Source organism: Carcharhinus amblyrhynchos, chromosome 21 (genome assembly GCF_965287045.1).
Source record: "Carcharhinus amblyrhynchos chromosome 21, sCarAmb.v2.hapA, whole genome shotgun sequence".
In the NCBI taxonomy this organism is placed as follows: Eukaryota; Metazoa; Chordata; class Chondrichthyes; order Carcharhiniformes; family Carcharhinidae; genus Carcharhinus; species Carcharhinus amblyrhynchos.
The window spans coordinates 24,381,184-24,405,729 of record NC_137344.1 but is presented as its reverse complement, the minus strand read 5'-3'; the positions used below and the strand labels follow the sequence as shown (position 1 = coordinate 24,405,729).

Sequence of the window (24,546 nt, the reverse complement as noted above, 5' to 3'; positions counted from 1 at the left end):
ATATCTCCCTTAGATCTATATATCTCTCCCTTAAACCTTGCAATTTCAATATTTGGTAATTCCTTACTGACTTCAAACAACAGCTGAGACCGAGATGAGCTGATTTTAAATTTCCTGCCCTATAAGACAAAGGCTTCATACTGCACTCCCAGTTAGCTTTCCTGTCCCATGCCATCTTTTTGTCTGAATTTAGATGTGGGGTGGATGCCTGCATTAGACAATATCATCTAGATGCACATCTTTTTAACCAGAGGCCTGACAAAGGTCTACACCATCTACAAACTGCCAGGAAAAGCAGGCAGCATGTGACTCTGGCCTTTGACTTTTAACAGGAGTACTGCTGCTGTGGCACTGTGATTCACAAAGCACAAGGGAGCAAGAGAAGTGGGAAATGGCTAAGGGTAGCGGAGGCAATGGCCTAGTGGTATCACCACTAGACCATTAATCTAGAAATTCAGCTAATGTTCTGGGGACCTGAGTTCAAGTCCCACCACAGCAGATGGTGGAATTTGAATTCAATAGAAAGTATCTGGAATTAATCTACTGATAACCACGAAACCATTGTCAATTATCAGAAAAGCCCATCTGGTTCACAAGTTTCCTTTAGGGAATGAAATCTGCTGTCCATACCTGGTCTGGCCTACATGTGACTCCAGAGTCATAGCAATGTGGTTGACTCTCAGCTGCCCTCCCTCTGAAGTGGCAGTGGTTTAAGAAGGTACTCGCCAACACCTTCTCAAGGGCAACGAGGGATGGGCAATAAATGCTGGCCAACCAGCAGCACCTAAATCCCACAAATAAACAAAAAAAAAGTGATCTTTCTAGAGTATTTGATACCCAGACCTCATTCAAAAAAACAATGTTCACGGAACGTCGTGCCTATTTGTAAGCTCTGAGATCAGTTTGTGAGCAGTAACTGGTTGGTGTAGTTCTCGTCTGCAGCAACATCTTGAAAGCTTTGTCTTCATTGCAGGAACCAGCTTAGTGTTTGGCAGCTTCCCTGGGATGCGCAGCAGATCCTCAGCTGAGAAGCAGCCAGAGACCTGTTGGTATCTTCGCCTTCAAAGACAATAACTGTGGTGGCAGTGGAGAATGGAGAGAAACCTGCATAATGGTTGCCCGACTGATTTGATTGTGATGCATCGTGTTCTGTATCAGCACTTTCAGGATTGGCCATGGCTTAGATACCCCATTGATCATTTGTGCCACACTTTTACATCCCAATGGAACTGCAATGGTGAGGGTCCACATGTATGACAAAGTTGTCTCTGAAGAAAGCAGCACATTCCAGGCCTCCACTCTCCCCATAAGATGGCCATTCAGTGAAAAGTGACAAGCGCCAACAGCTTCTTAGGAGTGAGTTTCAAAGGCACAGCCAACAATTGATCTCTGCAAGGAACAATTTGCAGCAAGAGGGAGTCTACTCCATTCCCTTTGTAGAGTATGAACAGGTAATCAGTCCCTCACTCTCAGATTGCACCCAAGTTCTAGACCAGGTAAAATAAATGACACCAAATGAAGCCCAGTGCTAGGCATGTTAGTTTTTGTACACTCTGCAATCGTATTGAAATCAGCAATAACATCATGCTTTGTTAATAATGGAGGTTAGAGTCAAACAAGAAAGGATGCACTGACTTGCTGCTTCTATTCATTCAAATTATTATCAGCACACTGCTGTAGGGAAAAAGAGGTTGATGTGTTGGCATTAGAATAAAAACAAAACATGCCAACACATCTGATGAAGGGTCCAAAGCATTAATTCTGTTTCTGAAACATTAACTCTGTTTTCTGTCTCCACATTCGTTGCCTGAACTGCTGAGTATTTTCAGCATTTTCTGTCTTTTTTTAGATTTTTGACATCCTCAGTTTTGTGCCTTTCTGTTTATTTCATGCTCCTTGTGTAAAATGCTTTTTATGTGTTTAATATGGCAGAAAGGTGGTAAATCAGGAATATTTAAGGGAGGAACATCAGATACCTAAGGTGTGAGGAAGAAATGGGACTTTGAGGAGACTTTTGAAACCAGGAAGGGTCGTGAAAATGTGAAGTGGCTTCTAAATGTCTCCTCGTAGAAGCAAAATACTGTAGACGCTGGAAATATTCAGCAAGTCAGGCAACATCTCTGGAAAGAGAAACAGTTCGTGCTTCAACTCAACGATTCCTCCTTTGGCTGTACCAGTTTTTGTCTGCATACATTCTTGTGAACTCCTCGAGACAGTTTCTCATGTTAAAGGTGCTATAGAAATGCAATTTCTCCTTGTGTTCTCACTGCAGTCACCGAATTGTGTTCCACCAGTTGTGCCTTACTAATGTGAAGATGGATTCAATCTAAGTTATATTCAACTTGAAATTCATCTATTTTCACAGCTGTCTCTTGAGTGGAGGAGTTTAAGCTTGCAGTTTTTTTTTGCATCTGTTTGAATGAATTTTTAAATTCATTTGCTGTATGTGGGCGTCACTGGCTAGGCCAGCATTTATTGCTCATGTTGTGTGAAATTATGTGGAAAGTGTTATTTGAGACAAATCTGTGGTGAATTTGCTTTCAACTGTCTCTGACTCGATAGTGCCATAAAATTCCATTCTTACCAAGTCTGATTTAGAACACAGAAATCATATAATCTACACTAGCATCTGGAAGTGCACTTTCATCCTTCGGCCTGTTTCGGCCTCCGATTGAGGGGGGTGTTGCATATGTTGTATATTGTTAAATTGAATGGGATGTTACATTATATAGTATTAGATTGAATAAATATGTTAATAGTGCATGTGCCCAGGTAAGACATGCAGGTAACTGGTTCTCTTATAATAGAAAATAAATATGGACCCATTGTGACCATCATGCCAAGTAATAGCGGTCCAAATTAAGTGTTCTTTAAAAGTGAAACTGCTGCTGTTCTGATGAAAGGGTCATCTTTGACCTGAAATCTGTTTCCCACCTGAGATGCATCCTGACCTGCTGAGCATTTCCAGCATCTGCAGTATTTTGCTTTTGTTTTTGTGCCAGCATTGCATGTGTGTTCCCCTCTGAAGCAGGAATTTTACTGTGTTAAATGCTCTGTATAAGTGCAAGTTATTGTTTGTGCTTATCCTTGACAACGTCCTCCTGCAACGGTTTTGAATTTTTCAGTAGTTTTAAAACTCTTGGCTGACTTTTTCATCATTTCAGGATTCATAATTAACTGATGGAAAAGAAATGGATAAAGTTACACAGGTGGCTCTTATTTATGGAGCTACCAGTGGAAAGCAACTGAATTCTGTCTGAATCTGATGAAAGTGAATTGAAGTCATTGATGCATTTTAATTGATATCCATGGTTAGAAAGGAGGCTGATTTTTCCTATGATGAAGTTCAAGCATAATGTAAACTGAGCTATCATTCTCAATACATCTTTGGTAATAAAGTTAACAACTAAATTGCCTCTGAAATGTAAAAAAAAATTAAAATACAGTTTTTGGTAATTGCAGATGGCTAATCTAATGCCCAGTGAGCAACGCATTCTTTCTGTAGATGAAGTGTGGTTATAAGTGAAGGAAGTTAACTGAAAATGTATTTATCTATTTGTAGAATTAATGTTAGCTCCATTTCTATGTCATAACTTCATTGGGTCAGAGTGGAATCTTCTTGGGGCGACTTCATTGTGCATTATGATAGTGTCTTACCAAGTATTCTGCAAGAAACACAGCAAGGACTGCACTCTTAAATAATCATCTGAATACACTATAATTGTGCAGAAGTTAGCAGGATTACATGCATTGTCATTATCTTGAAGTGTACTCTGAACAATACTGATGTATGATAAGATGGATTTTCTGTTGATTTGCAGTTTTAATTTATGTAAGTTGTTTGTGTTTAAGTTGCATTTGAAGTGAACTTGAGACCATTATTAAAATCAGAAGTGCAGCTTATGTATTAGGACTTGAATCTTACTTTAAAATATGTACAGAGAGAGGAGCATTCTCCTAAATACTGGCTTCTTCACAGCCGATTGGTTTTCTGTTCTTAACATCTTGTAAAACTCTCCAACTGGACTGGTGACCATGCTTTTAAAAATAGCACCTTTCGGTGCACTGTCTGTTCAATCTGTTAGTTACCCAATGTGAATTATACTGAATTGTGATCTCTGGTTTTCACAGGCTGCAGGTGTACCATGAATTGAGGGAGGAATTAGCAAAGGTGAAGACTCTGGAGGCCATTATAGAAGTCAACAAAGAACTTAAACGGAAGTGTCAGGTATGCTGGAACATGACAAACTAAAGTGGGGCTGTGAATTTCTAAATTTTCCCAATTTGGAAATACATACATTTTAAGATCTGATGAATTAAAGCATTGAAAGCTCATCCAAGGGAAATATATATATTTATATATTCTGCCCAAACAGATAGTGTGGTAATTTAAAGTGACAGTGTTCCTGAGTGATTTTTCTTTTGCCTAGTGCCTGAAGGCACTTTCTTGTTTGTAAGTGTAAGTGAACTTCACTCAAATAAGAGGAGAATTTTACATTTAGTAAGTAATCTAGCACTAAGAGGATAGTTTTGATTTGCTTAATAATCAAGGACTTGTAATATTTGTGTTCACTTTCTTATTGTGCTTATAGGACAGGCAAACATTATAGTTTATAACTTGCTTTCTGATTCTCTAGGCTGAGATATCTAATTGGAAGGAAGAAGAGGCTAGAGAAAATCATCTGCCTCTCCCTCACTGGATTTGCCAGCCGTATGTCCGACCAGGGTAAGGGAGAGATATTTTACCACGTGTTAGATTATCGCATAAATACAACATTACTGCATCCAGTAATCACCCATCACACAGGCAGGATGGCAGCATTACGCAGCCAGGTACAATTATAACCTGAGTTAAGGGGTTGTTCACTTTGACTACTGATAAATTATACATTTGTGACATACTCTAATTGAAAAATGGCTAATATTTAAAGCTGTAATGGTGTATGCCTGCTTTAGATTGCATTGGGAGTTGGGGGGAGCTGAAGGCAGGGAGAGTGAGAATAATTTGAACATTTGGTGATGGTGTAAAATGGGCCATATCGCTTTGAGTATTTGCTATACATCTTGTCTAATATTCCTTTCCAGTGAGATCAGTAAAGGACAGTAAGAAGTCTCACAACACCAGGTTAAAGTCCAACAGGTTTATTTGCAGCACTAGCTTTTGGAGCCTCAAGCTCCTTCTTCAGGTGAATGGGAGTTCTAGTTACAAACAAGGCATATAAAGACACAAACTCAATTTACAAGATTATGATTGGAATGCGAATCTTTACAGGTAATCAAATCTTAAAGGTACAGTCAATGTGAGTGGAGAGAGGGTTAAGCACAAGTGAAAGAGATGTGTATTGCCTCCAGGCAGGACAGTTAGTGAGATTTTGCAAGCCAGGCAAGTCGTGGGGGTTACAGAGAGTGACATGAACCCAAGATCCCGGTTGAGGCTGTCCTCGTGTGCGGAACTTGGCTATCAGTTTCTGCTCAGCGATTCTGCGTTGTGTGTTGTGAAGGCCACCTTGGAGAATGCTTACTCAAAGCTCAGAGACTGAATGCCCATGACTGCTGAAGTGTTCCCCGACTGGAAGGGAACACTTCTGCCTGGTAATTGTTGAGAGTGTTCATTCATTCATTGTTATAGCATCTGCATGGTCTCCCCAGTGTACCACGCCTCGGGACATTCTTTCCTGCAGCATATCCTCCTCAGAAGACAAACACGAGACACGGCGGACAGAGTATCCTTCGTCGTCCAGTACTTCCGTGGAGCAGAGAAGCCAAGACATCATCTCTGGAGAGTTCAACATGTCATCGATGAAGACGAACATCTCGCCAATGCCATCCCCACATCTTGCGTTCAAACAATCGCACAGCTTCAAACAAACCATTGTCTGCAGCAAACTACCCAGCCTTCAGGAGAACAGTGATTACGACATCACACAACCCTGCCACAGCAACCTCTGCAAGACATGCCGGATCATCGACACGGATGCCATCATCTCACGTGAGAGCACCATTCACCAGGTACGCAGTACTTACTCTTGCGACTTGGACGTTGTCTGCCTGGAGCCACTGCTGTTTGTCATTTTTATAAATGACCTGGATGAGGGTGTAGAAGGACAACACTAAAGTCGGTGGAGTTGTGGACAGTGCGGAAGGATGTTGCAGATTACAGAGGGACATAGATAAGCTGCAGAGCTGGGCTGAGAGGTGGCAAATGGAATTTGATGCAGAAAGGTGTGAAGTGATTCACATTGGAAGGAGCAATAGGAATACAGAGTACTGGGCTAATGGTAAGTTACTTGGTAGTGTGGTTGAGCAGAGAGATCTCGGTGTTCATGTGCATAGATCCCTGAAAGTTGGCACCCAGGTTGATAGGGTTGTTAAGAAGGCGCATGGTGTGTTAGCTTTTGTTGGTAGAGGGATTGAGTTTAGGAGCCATGAGGTCATGTTGCAGCTGTACAAAACTCTGGTGCGGCTGCACTTGGAGTATTGCGTACAGTTCTGGTCACCGCATTATAGGAAAGATGTGGAAGTATTGGAAAGGGTGCAGAGAAGATTTACCAGGATGTTGCCTGGTATGGTGGGAAGGTCTTATGAGGAAAGGCTGAGGGATTTGAGGCTGTTTTCATTAGAGAGAAGAAGGTTACGAGTTGACTTAATAGAGGCATATAAAATCATCAGAAGATTAGATAGAGTGGACAGTATGAACCTTTTTCCTTGGATGGAGATGGCTATCATGAGGAGATATAGCTTTAAATTGAGGGGTGATAGATATAGGACAGATGTCAGAGATAGGTTCTTTACTCAGAGTAGTAAGAGCATGGAATGCCCTGTCTGCAACAGTAGTGAATTTGCCAACATTAAGGGTATTTAAATTGTCATTGGATAAACATATGCATGATATTGGAATAGTGTAGGTTAGACAGGCTTTAGATTGGTTTCACAGATCGGCGCAACATCGAGGGCTGAAGGGCCTGTACTGTGCTGTTATGTTCAGTGATACGCTGCAGGAAAGGATGTCCCAAGGCATGGTACATTGGTGAGACCATGCAGACGCTATGACAACGAATGAACGAACCCTGCTGAACAATTACCAGGCAGGAGTGTTCCCTTCCAGTCGGGGAACGCTTCAGCAGTCACGGGCATTCAGCCTCTGATCTTCGGGTAAGCGTTCTCCAAGGCGGCCTTCATGACACACGACAACGTAGAATCGCTGAGCAGAAACTGGTAGCCAAATTCCGCACACATGAGGACAGCTTCAACTGGGATCCTGGGTTCATGTCACACTATCTGTAACTCCCACGACTTGCCTGGGCTTGCAAAGTCTTACTAACTGTCTTGGCTGGAGACAGTACACATCTCTTTAACCTATGTTTAAGCCCCCCCCCCCCCCCCAATCCACATTGTCTGTACCTTTAAGACTTGATTACTTGTAAAGACTCGCATTCCAACCATTATCTTGTAAATTGAGTTTGTTTCTTTATATGCCCTGTTTGTGAACACAAGTTCTCGCTCACCTGAAGAAGGAGCTCCGAAAACTAGTGCTGCCAAATAAACCTGTTGGACTTTAACGCGGTGTTATGAGACTTCTTACTGTGCTTACTCCAGTCCAACGCCAGCATCTCCACATCAGCAATAAAGGAGACAGGTGGCTAATCTGAGGACAACTGAATTGATAATACTCATTTAATCAATAAAAGTTAAAATGAACTTCTTTATGTCTACTGACAGTTCTTAAATTGACAGATAATTCATAGATTTAATAAATAGAAATGATTTAATTGAACAAAGTCTTTGAGAATAAGATATCTTTATGGCTGCCTCAGCAATAGTCGAGGCATGGAAGGTCTTGACACTTAGAGGGATTTGATAATGAAGCTGCAAAATATTGGAAAAATATTTATAGAAATCTTTAATTGCTGAGCTCAGTGAGAAACTTGAGACATAGAACATAATTTGGCTTGCACTCACCTCCATGAGAAGATTCAATTATTTTTTTCAATTTTACAATGATTAAAAGGTCTTTTGGAGCAGAATCAGCACTAAAACTTTGGTAATCATTAAGTGTTCCAGTCCAAGTGAAGGAAAATTGCTGTCTTCTTTGCTCAACTTATTAAAGTACTGATAGGAACAACAGTAAGGTAGTTGATGCCAGAATTCTTTGATTTATTGTTATAGGTAGAAGTGCATGCAGTTTAATGTGGTAAATGCTTGAAATGAGGCATTTAGTTATCAAATAAGCAAAACTCCTGCAGCAGGAAGCAATGTGCACGCACAACACCTATTTCATATTCTTTTGCCCTCAGTTTCAGTCCTACCTGGACTGCAGTAATAATTTGAGAACCTCCAGTGCTGGTTTAGGTAGTTGCCATTTTGGAATGTAATAACAGTGGTAATTGAAATATCAATGTGACACATTTTATTGACTGAATTAATTCTACAAGGATATCTTTCACCATGCTTTTAAAAAAAGATCAAATTCATTGTTTTTGGCATATGTTTTGAAGAGCTCTTCAAATTCATTCTGAGTCATTTGAGTATGATGTCATTGTAAGGATCCCACTCTAGATCAGGTTTGGTGCTTTCCCTATTGGAATCATCCCACCACGAGAAATATTTTTGGTTGTGTCATATATCTGTAGTACCCAGAATCTGGATCCACTTCCATTATTGGTAGGAGGTGCCATTTTATTGATGAGGCTTGCTTTGCGCTGTCTTCTGGTAGTAAAACTTTACACATAGATAAAATACCAACATGCTTAAGTCTGTCGTGTATTACTGTAAGTTGTGCTTTATACGTTGACCTGGCACATAAGATGACCCCATTTTTTCAGTGTCAAAATTCATATTTAGGTCTATGCACATTGTATAAGTTGACTCCTTTCTCCACTAAAAAATACTATGCTTGCATTAGGGGTCAGCCTCAATTCATCACCACAAATTAATTCCTATACATTAGGACTTGCATCGGTATATAGGACATGCTCAGCCATAGCTGACTCTTAGCAAATGATGAACAGATTATCTTGCAAAAAGAATGAAGTATGAAGCTTTTTTCAAGCTTAAAAGTTGTAACCTTTGCTAACTTGTCCAACAACTGTGTTGCAGGGAAGGAATTTAGTGTTAGTGAAAAACTAGTGGGAGAAGGGAATTTGCCCTAAAGAAGATAGCCAAGACTAAATGTGTTATGAGAACAATGAGCAACTGCTGGCCTGATGTTGAAAAGCATGCATCAAAATGTGTCCTTGAAAAGCGGCAGAATGATTATGACATCATCATAAGTGCAATATTTGATATTATGAACTTAGATGGGTCAAATCAACCCCTGAATTCAGCAAAGATTCCAGAGCAACACCTGGTTAATTTGGCCACTTTATGAAACAAAATTGTCTAGTGTAATGGCAGAAGAGCAAGATCGCTCAGAAACTACCAGACCTCGATGCCAAAATTGCCAGTCTAAAATGATTCAACATCAGAAGGCAAAAATTTGTGTCCAGTTTGTCACATTGGCAATATGGATGAAACGCTGTTGAATTTTAATCTTCTTAGCAATCAAAGAGTGGAAAACTTTGAAAATCATTCTAGTGAACACATCAGTATATGAGAAGGCAAGACCACGGCCGACAGAACAAAATTAAAGTCTGTGGTAATTTTCAAACACACAATCTGTGCCAAAAATCAAGTTCCTTGCAGGAGATTGCCTATGGTAATGGTTAGATGGATGAGGATGGAGTATACTTTTGGGTTAATAGTATGTGGAATAATGTCCTGTGGTTTGTGCAAAAATTGCAGCTTATTAGTGTGAGACATGTTCAGATCCCTATCACTGATGAGGTCAAGAAGGCCCTATGAAGAAATAGCACCCAATTGCAGTTATACAGGGGTGGGGGCGCTAATCTAATGTCCTAGTTCGGTCTTTGGGTGTTTGCCTCAGTGAGCCATTTGTACTGAATGAAATGGATGGTTGATGAAGGAGAATCAGCAGAAGAATGCATGCTTCGTGTTTTGTGTAGTTTCATTATCAAATTGTGAAATGCAATTATTGTGCTTAAGTGTCATCAGATCGTTCAGAAAATGCAAAATATCCAATTCAATGGATGGAGAAGAAGATGATCTCTTGTGGTGGGATGATTCCAATAGGGAAAGCACCAAACCTGATCTAGATTGGGATCCTTTCAATGATGCCATACTGAAATGACTCGGAATGAATTTGAAGAGCTCTTCAAAACATATGCCAAAATCAATGAATTTGATCTTTTTTTAAAACGCGAAAGATATCCTTGTAGAATTAATTCAGTCAATAAACTGTGTCACATTGATATTTGAATTACCACTGTTATTACATTCCAAAATGGCAACTACCTAAACCAGCACTGGAGGTTCTCATTTTATACTCAACGTGTATGCCATTCCCAATTTTTGAAAAGATTTTTTGAGGCTTCAAAGGTCAACTTTGTGCCATGATATGCAGTATTCATTTAATAATGAGATTTATTCCCAGGCTTTAGGGAGGAAGGATGAAGTATCAGAGATAATTTTAACTTTAGGTGAGAGTTCTCAATGGGATAGCATTGGATTGGCTTCCTGTAATACATTTCTGATTTTGACTTCCATCGATGGACCTCCTCTTTTCAACATGAGTCCAGCATTTAGTTGCTTGAGATCTTGGCATTAATTCAGTGAAGCATTGGTGCTGTTTTCAAACTGTTTCAGCATCTTTATGGTTCCTTGCTGCCTGTCCTGATAAGGCTGCTGCCTCCTCTCCAGACACCTTTTGGAATTCTCCCTTTTAGTATTGCAGGCCTCTTTTGTTGCAGCAGGAAACTTGTTGGAATCCCACCATGTATCACAAGTGAGTCCTGATCTAGGGAAATTAACTGGGGTTGGTACAGATTCAGAGGTCTAACAGCATTGCAGATCAATCCTAAAGAGGAGAATCCAAAAACTCAATAATGTTTACCTCAATCCTTTACTGAAATCTCAAAAACTGTGGTTTTTATTCACCTACAACAGTATTCAGGCTTTTATTATGCAAATTTTGTGTAATCTAATATCTGCTTGTAGATTTATTTCAGTTTTACTTTTTTCACTCTATATGGTGTCGTCATTTTCATCTTGGATCATCTGTTTTAGAAATGAGGAAAATTTTCTTAGTTTCAGTAGGTGGGTGGCCAGCCCATTGCTTTCCTGACCACCCCCAAACCCCATCCTGTGTCCCATATTACAGAGGGCAGGTAAGGTATTCAACAGCTTACCTATCCTTTAAGCTTTTTGAGACCCTTATGGGCCTTAACCTTTAACTGCCACCTAAAGTCCTCAAGCCACCTCCACAGCAATTTTAGTCTGCTGGGGAAGGCAGGGTAATGGCGAGCAGCCCAACAGCTTTCACTGTGCAGGCTGTTGGATGGCAGGAAGGGACTTAGTTCCTTTGGGGGTCCCTTGTGCCCATCCCCACCCAAGATCATATCCCTGCTTTATCCGTCTCCATGTATCATGCCCCACCCCACACCTTCTAAAACCTAACCTATCACTAAAGGGTCGGAGTTTCTCTCTGACCCAAATAAAGCGCCTCCAGCATATTGTCGCAGCAGAGCAGTCGGATTTCTGGTTGGCACATTGCTGATGGTCCTTTTGACTGGGGGTCAAGTAATCTGTTCCTCTGTAAAATTCGCCCCATTGTAAAGATTAAGTTCCTGATGGGAAGTGGCAACCTGTTGTGCACGTTTGCGTTCTACTGTGCTGCAAGTCACACATCCTGCTGCCTTCCTTTGAAATTCTGACGCTGTAATTCCTCGCTTGGCTTTGGTGGATAACTCACATAAACAGGCATTGCCAGTGTCCAGCATTGCCAAGGCAGTAATGATTGAAAATGTGACTGAGAAGGTCAATTCATCAATACCCGTGACCATTACGGGTGAGTGCTTCAGGAATCCATGTCACCTTTGGAGAAAAATCCAAATCACAAAAATGGCCAAGATCCTAGGTGTTGGGTTACCACTGAATTTTCCTTCCCATTATAGCTATTAAACAGTGATGATGAAGATTATTCTGCCATTAGGTGTCTTTGTTTATATTTTGAAAAGTATTTTTGCAGTCACAAAGATTACTCAGATGAAATAATCTGTTTTGTGTTTAAGTGTTTCAAATTCTATGAAAATGTTTACGAAAATGACAGTATTCTTGCCTTTTACATTGAACGTGAGGTTCTGATAATGTGGATGAATCAGTTGTTCCCACTGTAATGGAAAAGTACTCTGCACAAAAAATTATTCCTTCGATGTGTTCAGATTGAAGAACCCCTAGATTAATGTGGCCTTCTCAACTTTGAAAGTTCAAAGTTTATTGGTCACAAGTAGGCTTGCATTAACACTGCAATGAAGTTATTGTAAAAGTCTTCTAGTCGCCACACTCTAGCACCTGTTAAGGTACACAGAGAAAATTTAGCATAGCCAATGCACCTACCTGCACATCTTTCAGACTGTGGGGAGTCTGTGATTGAGACTGTGGAGCACTTGGGAGGAAACCCACACAGACACAGGGAGAACATGCAAACTCCACACAGACAGTGACTCAAGCCGGGAATTGAATCCAGGTCTCTGACACAGAGAGACAACAGTGCTGTCCCACATCCCAACAATGAATTGTTGTAAACCAATATGTGCCTGGATAATGTGATGATGCAGTGGAATCATTGGTGTTCTGAGCTCTTGCACATTGCAAAGACTTGTAAATTCTGTCATATAATTTAAAACTGATTTAGTCCTGCTGCTCTCCACACAGTATATTTATATTAGTCAATATTTTGAATATATTTCTTTTGACAGGTGTCTAAGTATAATTAAAAGAGGTTGCTGAGTTAGAAATATGCTGCTGTTCTAAATCAAGGTATTGATGTAACCATCAAAATTTTCATCAACAAGCAATAATTTTACTTACAACAGTACTGGGACAATGGGCAATTTTGTCTATTGGTTCGCAATCACATGGAAATTGCCCTGATTGCATTTCTGACACTCAAAGCTGAGGACAGAACATATTTTGAGCATAATAGTCAGGGCTGCATTTGAACCTGGATACCAGAGGGGACCAACCTGTGCACTTCACTACCAAGTCTTCCCAGCCTAATGTTTGTTCCTTGTCCTTATTAATAACAAAAACCTTTCTGACTAAGTAGGCCAGCTTGGTGTCAATGTTGGCTCAATGGTAGTGCTCTTACCTCTTGAGTCCGTATGTTGTTGATTCAAACCCTGCTGCACATTCAGGGTAATTAGTCTCAAAAGGATTCGGGAAACCTCTGTCTTGGAAATCTTGAGTCAAGGATAATGGGGACATTCTTATATAGCCAAAGTCATTGTTAACAGGAAAGTAATGGCTCAAAATGATCAGTAGTCTAACTGTCACATTTCTGCTAATGCTTAGGCCACTGTCATCTTTAAATCAGCATATCCATTGAGTGTTGTTTCAGTTGGTAAGCCCCTTTTAACAATGTAAATTTAGGTTCTCAATTTAGAAAAAAAACACATGGGCAAAGCCCACATGCCCTGGAATTGAACAGTTTAACCAGCAGAGGCTGCAGTTGACCACCCCAAAGCAACACTTAGCCTTTGCACCTCCAGAAACATCACTATCACCTGTGGCCAGCCAGACCTAACCACAGGCTGGCACAACACCTGAGTTACCAGATATAACACTTGTCTGTGCTTGGTAGGCCGCAGTGGGCTGTTCGTTAAGCTCACTGCTGACATGGAGCTGTGACCAAGGCTTGGCCTGCTAGCCATTAGGAATGGGTTTCTAAGTAATCTATGTAAAGATGATCAGAATTCACATACATTGTTGTGAGCAGTTGTTACATAAGAAATGCAGAACATCAGAACTGGCTCAATTGAAAACTCCAATTGCTGTCTTTCTTTGAGACTTTGGGCATTTGTGTCATTTTGCATTTAAACAAAAATCAACAGCAGTTTGTATTTCTATTTCATACTTTGCCTAGAATGCAACAAAACCACTTCAGCGTGCTTTATGAGGCATAATCAAGAAAAGGATGCAAATCATTCTGCTGACATTAAGGATGGTAATTTTCAGCTTGTATAAAACTGGCTTTATGGGTCAAGTGCCCATTGTGAAACTGCAGATTGTCAAGCAGTTCCTATAATGGATATCTAATCTTGAATAACGGCAGTTCTAAGCTCAGACAGTAAGTTAAAAAAATTCCCTGTAGGGCTACACATAGCACTCCTATGTTGTACATTTTCTGAAACTGAATATGGTAATTGAGCAGTGATTGTGAGAATTCTGATTTGGAAAAACTTTAGTTAAAAAGTACGGTTCACAAGTTTGTAAAAGAATATCCATAATTTTAATGTACTTGTTTTTTCAAATCATTATGTTGTTTGATTTTGGATTGATTTGATTTATTATTGTCACACGTATTAGTATATGTGAAAGGTATTATTTCTTGTGCGCTGTACAAACAAAGCATATGTACGCAGGGAAGGAAAGGAGAGAGTGTAGAATGTAGTGTTACAGTCATAACTAGTGTGTAGAGAAAGATCAACTTCATGCAAGGTAGGTCCATTCAAAAGTTTGATGGCAACAGGGAAGAAGCTGTCTTTGAGTCGGTTGGTATGTGTTTTCAGACTTTTATATTTTTTCCTGATGGAAGAAGGTGGACGAAAGTACGTCCGGGGTGCGAGGGATCCTTGATAATGCTGGCTGCTTTTCCGAGACAGTGGGAAGTGTAGACAGTATCACTGGATGGGAGGCTGGTTTGATTGATGGAGTGGACTTCGTTCACATCACTTTGTAGTTTCTTGCAGTCTCGGACAGAGCAGGAACCATATCAAGCTGTGATACAACCGGAAAGAATGCTTTCTGTGGTACATTTATAGAAGTTGGTGAGGCTTGTAGTGGACATGTTCTTAGTCTCCTGAGAAAGTAGAGGCATTGGTGGGCTTTCTTAACTATAGCGTTCGCATGTGTGATCTTGAAGTAGATTTTTCTCTAGAACATTCCTTTTAAATATTTTATGTTAAGAATTATGCTTCGTAAGTCAACTTGTTAATTGTTACAAACTAGTTTTTCAGTCACTGCTGCTTCCCTCATTGTGACTTAATTCACCACTGAATTATTGAGGACCTGCCACTGTAGTACATAATTAATGTTAGAGAAGGCTAAAGATGAAGGGACTATCATAGGATAATTGTTTTATATTTCAAAAGAATTAAGTATTTAATGAAAGATAAGGTCAGCTGTACAGATTAGAGGTTACAGAGTTGCACATCAGTAGGATTCTAAGAAACTTCCAGCAATTAGTTTTGCTTTATATGCATATATTAAACATGACTGAAATTTCATGGGGATTCCACTGATTTCCTAATGTCAATTATTTGCTCTGTTTCCCTGGGGTTCCTGCTGGGTTTCCACTGGAGTTATGTTGTGACATTGAAGGAATTTCAATCCCAAACTCTTGAGGGACAAAGGCTAAATGAACATACCTATAAATACATTGCTCAGAAACCATTGACTTATAACAGATATGTGAAGAGAAAAAGATTGGTGAAGGCACATGTAGGTCCCTTACAGTTGGAATCAAGTGAATTCATAATGGGCAGCAAAGAGATGGCAGACCAGCTGAACAAATACTTTGGATCTGTCTTCATTAAGGAGGACACAAATAACCTTCCAGAAATACTAGACGAACAGAGGAACTGAAGGAAATTCTTGTATTGGGGAAATTGCTGAGGTTAAAACCCAATAAGTCCCCAAGCCCTTTGCATCCCAAAGTACTTAAGGAAATGGCCCCAGAAATAGTGGATGCATTGGTGATCATTTTCCAGCATTCAGTAGACTCTGGAAGAATTCCAATGGATTGGAGCGTAGCTAATGTAACCCCACTTCTTTAAAAAAAAGGAGGGAGAGAGAAAACAGGGAATTATAGACCAATTAGCCTGACATTGGTGGTGGGAAAAATGCTGGAGTCACATATTAAGGATGTAATAATTGAGCATTTGGAAAGCGGTGACAGGATTGGTCCATGTCAGCATGGATTCAGTAAAGGGAAATTGACAAATCTGCTGGAATTGTTTTGAGGATATAACCGGTAGAGTGGACAAAGGTGAACCAGTGGATGTTGTGTATCTGGACTTCCAAAAGACTTCTGACTTGGCCCCACACTAAAGATTAGAGTGCAAAGTTAAAGCTCATGGTATGGGGGGTAATGTATTGACATGGAAGAGAACTGCTGGCAGATAGAAGCAGAGAGCAGGAATAAATATCTTATTTTCAGGGTGGCAGACAGTGACTACTGGGGTACCACAGGGTTCAGTGCTGGGACCAGCTGTTCACACCGTACATTAATGATCTGGACAAAGGAATTGAATACAGTATCTCCAAATTTGCAGACAACACTAAGCTGGGTGGCAGACTTGAGCAGGCTAAGTGGGCAAATAGTTGGCAAATGCAGTATAATGTGGATAAATGTGAGGTTATCCGCTTTGGTGGCAAAAAAAGACTATTATCTGAATGGTAGTAGTTTCGGAAAAGGGGAAGTGCAACATAACCTGGGTATCTTGGTGGAACAGTTGCTGATGGTGGGCATGCAGATAGAGCATGTGGAAATCTAATGGCATGCTGGCCTTCATAGCAAGAGAATTTGAGTATAGGAGTAAGAATATCTTGCTGCAGTTATACAGGGTCTTGGTGAGGCCACACCTTGTGTATTGTGTGCAGTTTTGGTCTCCTGGTCTGAGGAAGAACATGCTTACTGTTGAGGGAGTCCCGTGAAGGTTCACCAGACTGATTCCTGCAATGGCAAGACTGACATATGAAGAAAGACAGGATTGACTGGGCTTGTACTCGAATTTAGAAGAATGAGAGAGGATCTCATAGAAACACATAAAATCCTGATGGGACTAGACAGGCTAGATGGGGGAAGAATGTTCCCAACGTTGGATAAGCCCAGAATTAGGGGTCAGAGTCTAAGAATAAGGGGTAAGCCATTCAGGACTAAGATGAGGAAGAACTTCTATCAGGTCCTGATAATCTACATCCCAGAGTACTTAAGGAAGTGGCTGTAGAAATAGTTGATGCATTGGTGATAATCTTCCAGAATTCTATAGACTCTAGAACAGTTCCTGCAATATTCAGAAGGGGAGGTAGAGCGAAAACAGGGAATTATAGACCTGTAAGCTTAACATCCATTGTGGGGGAAAATTCTCGAATCCAGAGCATTTAGGAAGTGGTGGCAGGATCAGACAGATTCAGCATGGATTTATGAAGTGGAAATCATGCTTGACAAATCTGTTGGAATTCTTTGAAGATGTAACTAATAGAGTTGACGGGGGGAACCAGCCGAATTGATATGTTTGGACATTCAGAAAGCGTTGACAAAGTCCCGCACAAGAGATTATTGTGCAAGATTAAAGCGCATGGGATTGGAGGAAGTATATTGAGATGGATAGAAAACTGGTTGGCAGAGAGGAAACAAATAATAGGAATTAATGGGTGCTTTTCAGATTGGCAGGCAGGGTGCCACAGGGATTGGTGTTGGGACCCCAGGTATTCACTATATATATTAATGATTTGGATGAGGGATCAAAGTGTAACATTTCAAAGTTTGCAGATGATATCAAGTTGGGTGGGAGGGTGAACTGTGACGTGGATGCAAAGATCCTTCAGAATGATCTGGATAGATTGAGTGAGTAGACTAATCAGTGGCAGATGCAGTATCATTTGGATAAGTGTGAGGTTGTTCACTTTGGAAACAAAAACAAGAAGCAGATTATTACATGAATGGCTGTAAATTGGCAGGCAGGAGTATGCAACAGGCCCTGTGCATCAGTCACTGAAGGTAAGCATGCAGGTGCAGCAGGTGGTGAAGAAGACAAATGGCATGTTGGCCTTCATTGCAAGAAGTTTCGAATACAGGAGCAGGGATGTGTTGTTACAACTATACAGGGCCTAGGTGAGGGGAGTATGCAGCAGGACCTGTGCACAGTCACTGAAGGTATGCTGGTGCAGCAGGCAGTAAAGAAGACAAATGGCATGTTGGCCTTCATTGCGAGAGATGTTGAGTACAGGAGCAGGGATGTATTGTTGCAACTATACAGGGCCTAGGTGAGGCCACACCTAGAATATGTGTGCACTTCTGGTCTCCTTTTCTGAGCAAGGATGTTCTTGCTCTCTCAAGAGTGCAGCAAAGGTTTACAAGGCTGATTCCAGGGATGGTGGGGCTGATATGTGAAGAGAGATTGACTAGGTTAGGATTGTTTTTGCTGGAGTTCAGATGAATGAGGGGGGATCTCATAGAGACTGATCAAAGTCTAACAGGTCTAGACAGGATAGATGCAGGAAGGATGTTCCTGATGGTGGGAGAGTCCAGATCCAGGGGTCACAGTCTGAGGATTCAGGGCAAACCATTTAGGACGGAGGTGAGGAGACATTCTTTTTACCCAAAGAGTGATGAGCCTGTGGAATTCATTACCACTGGAAGTAGTCGATGCCAAAACATTGAATGTATTCAAGAGTCAGCTGGATAAAGCACTTGGGGCAAATGGGTTCACAGTTATGGGGAAAAAGCAGGATTGGGCTGTTGATTTGGATGATCAGCCATGATCGTAATGAATGGCTCTATTTTCTAATAGGAATGCTCCTATTTTCTATGTTTCTATGTTTCTTCACTCAGAGAATTGTGAATCTGTGAAATTCTCTATCAGGGAAAGCTATTGGGGCCAGTTCGTTAGATATGTTCAAGAGGGTGCTGGACATGGCCCTTGAGGTTAAAGCGATCAAGGGCTATGGAGAGAAAGTGGGAGTGAGATACTGAAAGTGTATGATCAACCATGATCATATTGAATGGTGGTGCAGGCTTAAAGGGCTGAATGGTCTTCTCCACCTATTTTCTATGTTTCTATTTGAAAGCATTTCTGCATCACATTGTTATGCAGCTAATGGTGACACAAATAATGCCTGATTGATTCCAAGTGCTGGACTGATACTGATAACTTTCAATCCCACTTGACGGAGAAAAGTTGATTGGTTTTATAGCTCACTGGCGATCTGACCAGCAATTTAATTCATTTGTTTGCTTCAGCATTTTCTTGTTTGAGACTAAAGGCAGTTCTTATCATTATATCTGTGGAGAGTGAAACAGGGTTAGCATTTCAGGATGATCTTTGACCTGAAAGGCTAACATTGTTTTTCTCTCTGCACAGATACTGCCTGAGCTGCTGTGTATTTCCAGTGTTTTCTGCTTTTAACTTGGATTTACAGCATCTGCAGTATTGCACATTGCTGATGTAGATTCTGACCTTTTCAGAAAAGTAAAGTTTATTTATTAGTCACAAGTCAGGCTTGCATTAACACTGCAATGAAGTTAGTATGAAATTTCCCAAGTCCCCTAGGGCAGCACGGTGGCACAGTGCTTAACACTGCTGCCTCACAGCACAGGGACCCGGGTTTGATTCCCAGTGTGGGCCAATGTCTGTGTGGAGTTTGCAATTCTGTCTGTGTTTGCATGGGTTTCCACCAGATGCTCTGGGATCCTCCCACAGTCTGAAAGATATGCTGGTTAAATGTACTGACCCGAACAAGCACTGGAGTGTGGCAACTGGGGGAATTTCACAGTAACTTAATTGCAGTGTTAATACTTGTGACAAATAAATAAACTTTATAAATAACTTTAGCCGCCACAGTCCAGCAGCTGATCAGATCAATACACCTAACCAGCACGTCTTTCAGAATATGGGAGGAAACTAGAGCACCTGGAGGAACTCCACACAACAGAGGAAGAATGTGCAAACTCCACACAGACAGTGACCCAAGCTGGGAATCGAACTTGGTCCTTGGCCCTGTGAGGCAGCAGTGCTAACCACTGTGCTACCATGCCGCCCCTAGAGCTTCTGGTATTGGAGTTTGTTCTTGATCACGATCCTTCCAGTCATTGAGGAGTAGGGTGGATCAAATTATCACAGACAGAGGAACTGTAGGAAATATGTTCATTGCCTTCTCAGCAGAGTTTACAGGTACAGAGCTATATTCCTGCAATTCATCGAGGAACATTTCAAAAGCAAACTTCAGTTCTCTAGAGAAGTAATGACAGCAATGTCAGGCCCTGCAGGAAGGCCCGCAGCTAACAGCTGTGCTAATACACATTTGCCTAATGTACTCAAGGCTATTTGAACTTCCTTGTCTCTCGTTCCTTCTAAGTTGCCAAATTGAATATTGACAAAGTTGGTTAGTCTACTACCCATGCTTGTATTAAACATATAATATCATGCCAGTGTATTTGTTATTTTCCCAACAGGCACCCCAAAGTGGCAGGATGGAGCTCTGTTCCTTACACGGTTAATGTCTGACTCTGTCACACAGTGCAACCTTGTTCATGAATTTGCAGCTGATGTGTGATGACCAGGCCTTTCCTGGCAGTTGCCAGGGTGCTTTTTTGTAGTGATTTGTGTCAAGTAGCCCTTATATTTGGCAATGCACAACAAATTAAAAGTAGACTTCTCGGGAACAGGCGCTATCTCATTGCACTTTGCTCAGGCTGTGAAACTCCATGACGATCAGCTGCATGGGTCTGCTAAAGCCCTCAAACAATGACTTCTATGCCTGAGTGGCCTGATGGCTTCCTGAATTACAGCTGTCCTGTATAATTGTATAGCTCCTTCATGTAATAGGATGGCACATGCACCTATCACTGGGGAAGGACCAGCATGCTAAGAGCGAGTACAGTGATAACATAGTGGATGGCAAAGCAACAGCAAAGTCCAATGATGTTTGGCAGTAACTCATTCAAGAGAAATTCAAGTGGACCATCCCCATGTTAACAGACATTTTTGACAACCATTCAAATCCTTCCACTCTACAATCTACATATGTTCAAACTCCAGCATTGGTTTTCAGCTAACATTACAGAATCACACTATATGGGCCTTTCATTCATGTACAAAGTGCATCCTCAGTGACCACAGCATGAGAGGAGAGAGGCTGCTATTACCTATCCATGGATTCATGTGATGCTTGTCATCAGTGTCAATTATGAGGCTGTGGTCAAAGTTGACCCAGTTTAAAGACACAGCAGCTGCCAGGACAGAGTGATTTACATTGCTCTCTAGCATTAAGGTGGATACCATTTCTGGGGGGGGGTTGCGATATAGCTGCCAGCATATGAGGAACATATGAAATTGTTAGGGGGTCAGACAGGGTAAATGTTGAGAGGATGTTTCCACTCATGGGAGAGTAGGACCAGAGGGCATAGTTACAGAATAAGAGGGTGCTCATTTACGACAGACTTGAAGAAGAATTTCTTCACTCAGAGAATGGTAAATTGTAAAGTCCCAACTATGTTAGGGGTTGTGGGTTTTAAACAAAAAGAAAAAGATATGGTTTGCACACGTAGATTCATAGTAACGCATAACAGGTTTATTGAAAGATGATTGCTGCACAGAACAGAAAACAAAACTGACAGAAGCCTGCGAAACACCTAATGACCTCATGATCAATTCATGTGACCTGCTCTTAAAGCATTCATGCAACCACATAAATATATAACATCCCTCCCCTTTCTGTGGTCATGACAACAAATTACTATGATGTTACATATATGGGACCAATAGTACTCTTGACACAGTATTAATCATTCCACACAGTCAATAAGAAATTCAATCGGGTGGACATCTATTCCTCTGGAATTTGGCTATCCTTGATCCTAGAAGTATGATTTGGAACTTCAGTAGAGACGACTTCTGCATCATTCTCGTGGTATAATAGAAAGACACAATCAACAGGCAACTTAGATTGAACTGAGTTTTCCGTAGTAGGATTAACATCCTGAGGGGCTAAAAAAAAAGGTACTTCTGAAGATGATTCTGATAAATCATTTTGAGGAGACAACAATTGGGGTCAGCATAGTGTTGCCAAATTGATTCATCTTTGGTTTGGACTGTGTATGAAATTGGACCTGTTTATACTAAAACTATGGCTGGCACCCATTTCTCACTCATGACGTAATTATGCTTAGCATTCAATCTCCTTGTTGAAATGAGTGTTGTTTTGCCCTCACTTCCTGTCTAGCAACTTCAGGTTGTTGTTAATGTTCTACTATTTGAAGTTTCTGAAAGTAATAACAAATGTAATTCTCAACTTTAAGAGTAGTATTACAGGTGAAATTTGGATAGTCGCATGAGTAGTGTTTCTGTAAGATGCCAAAAACTGTTCATACAATGTGATAATGAACCTTGCTCTTTTTAAGCTTTTAAAAAATGTTTCAAGGATTGTACAAATCTTTTGGTTAATCCATATGTTGATGGATGATGAGATGTCAGTTTTAAATGCTGAATATCGTTTATTTTGAAATAATCTTTAAACTCTTGTGAAATAAACTGAACCATTAACAATCTATTCCAGTTTATCAAACCTTACAGAAGTCTTATCAAGTTTTCCAATGGTTTGTTCCGTTGTAGTAGATCTCATGATAACTTCAGGCCGTTTTGAATTATGACTAAGAACGTGTCACCCTGAAACCAGCAGAACCTACATACAATCATTGCCAATGAACAGACTAAGAGGAATGATCATTCAAATTCCCCACAATAGACATCTACCTTGGATGGTCATCTCAAGCTTTTTTGACACAAACGGTTTCAAATCAGGATGCACATAATGTGTTCCAACTATCATTTCTTTCAATACCATATCTATTACCTTGCCATAATTTCTGGTATATTTCTGAACTTGAGAAGCTGTCACAGGCAAGCATCTACTAGCAAAAAATATTAGCAAAACGAGTTAATGGCATCTGCTCAATAGGTGCAGGTAAGCATGATAATCTGGCAATCAGTTTGATGCTTATATCTTGGGAATATGCAGATAAGATCAGTAACCAGCTTTGCAATCAGCTAGCAGCTAATAAAGATATGCCTTTCTACGGCCCAAAAATTACAGTTGAGGGTTTGTGACCATTAATAATGTGAAATGACAACCACATAAATAACCTTCATATATCAAAAATTATGTTTCTTTTCATAGTTTGATTCAGCATAGTCAGAATATGCAAAGCAAAAGTAATTGGTTGTTCTTTTCCTGAAGGCGTGTATGAAACGACTGTCCCCACTCCACAAGGTGATGCATAGCAAGCAAGCTGTAATGATGGCTTTGAATTAAAATGAACCAATACTTCAGACTTCTGCAAAGTATCTTGGACATCCTTGTAACACAAGTGTTCATACTTTCTGCCAATGATTTGCCTACACATCAAAATGGCACCTATTCAGTTCTTTCCATTTTGGTCTTGATAACATTTAAGGATGCAACACCACAGATATTCCATTGAAATTGTTTACATTATAACAAATATTATTCCTGTTTTCTTTGATAGACCAAAGAATGCTAATTCTGAGAATGGAGAAAAACATACACGTGGGAAATCTTGTGGAAAAAGAGCCTTGGAAGAGGATGAGGGGAATCTTGAATGCCTATCAAAGAATAAACAGAAAAAGAAAGCCCGAAACCCAAACAAAAGCTTTGATACCTCAGTGAAACGTAAGTTTTCAAACTTTGAATTTGGCCCCATTTGTAACCACCATTTCACTGCCAAAGTGCTTGAACCTGGTGTCTGCATATCTGAATCCAAGCCCATCAATTCCTGGAACTCCATGTTTAAATGCCTCCAATCAGTATTTCTCATCTGCCACACCATTGAAACAGCCCTTCACAAAATTATGAATGACACCCTATGTAACTGTGACAGAGGTAAACTATTCTTCCTTCTACTATTTGACTTGTCTGCAGTCTTTGACATTGTTGATCAAACCACCCTCCTCCAACCCCTCTATCAGTCAATTGGGTGGGATCACACTCCCCTGGCTCTATTGTTATTTATCTATTTGTAACCAAAGGGACGTCAACAATGGTTTTTCTTATGGCAGCTGCATCATTACTGATTGTGCACTGCAAGCACAATGACACCTCCTATCTCTTATCTCCATGCTGTTCCTCAGCAACATTGTCCAAAAACACAGCATTAGTTTCCACATGTACGCAGAAAAAAACCCACAGCTCTACCTTGCTGCCACCCCTCAGTCTCTACAGATTGTCTTTGAACTGTCACGCTGCTTGGTCAACACCAGACTTTGAGCAGAAATTTCTTCCAAGTATTAGTAATACCAATCATTGAGTTCTGGCCATGCAATAAACTCTGTTCCCTAACTTGCAACTGTGTAAGGTTGAACCAGACTCTTTGCAACCTTGGTGTCATTTTTGACTGATGAGATGAGCTTCTGTGCACATACTCATCCATCACTAAGGTACCCTACTTCCACTTTTGTAACAAACCTGGATCCATCTCTGTCTCAGTTCAGCTTGTGGTGAAATCCTTATCCATGGTATTGTTGCCCAGTTTACTTGACTATTCCAAAGCATTCCTGGTTGAAATGCCTTTGTCCTATTCTTTGTAATCTTGAGTTCATCCAAAATTTATGCCCTAAGGACCAATCACCCACCATCACACTGCTTGTGAGAGGAGCTGCAAAAACAATAGCAGGGCTAGAAGAGCAACACAAA

At 40.6% G+C, this 24,546-nt stretch overlaps 1 protein-coding gene across 2 annotated transcripts in view; it reads left to right on the top strand.

Moving 5' to 3' along the window:
• Window positions 1-24,546, top strand: part of dus1l (dihydrouridine synthase 1-like (S. cerevisiae)) — a 60,994-nt gene that overhangs the window by 22,333 nt on the left and 14,115 nt on the right. Inside the window, exons 9-11 of one of the 2 annotated variants that reach the window (XM_080208848.1) lie at window positions 4,132-4,228; window positions 4,638-4,726; window positions 23,363-23,526. In XM_080208848.1, coding sequence (XP_080064974.1) covers window positions 4,132-4,228; window positions 4,638-4,726; window positions 23,363-23,526 — 350 coding nt within the window. Of the gene's footprint in view, window positions 1-4,131; window positions 4,229-4,637; window positions 4,727-10,041; window positions 10,199-23,362; window positions 23,527-24,546 lie in introns of those variants that run through there. The other variant, XM_080208849.1, reaches the window with a different exon arrangement.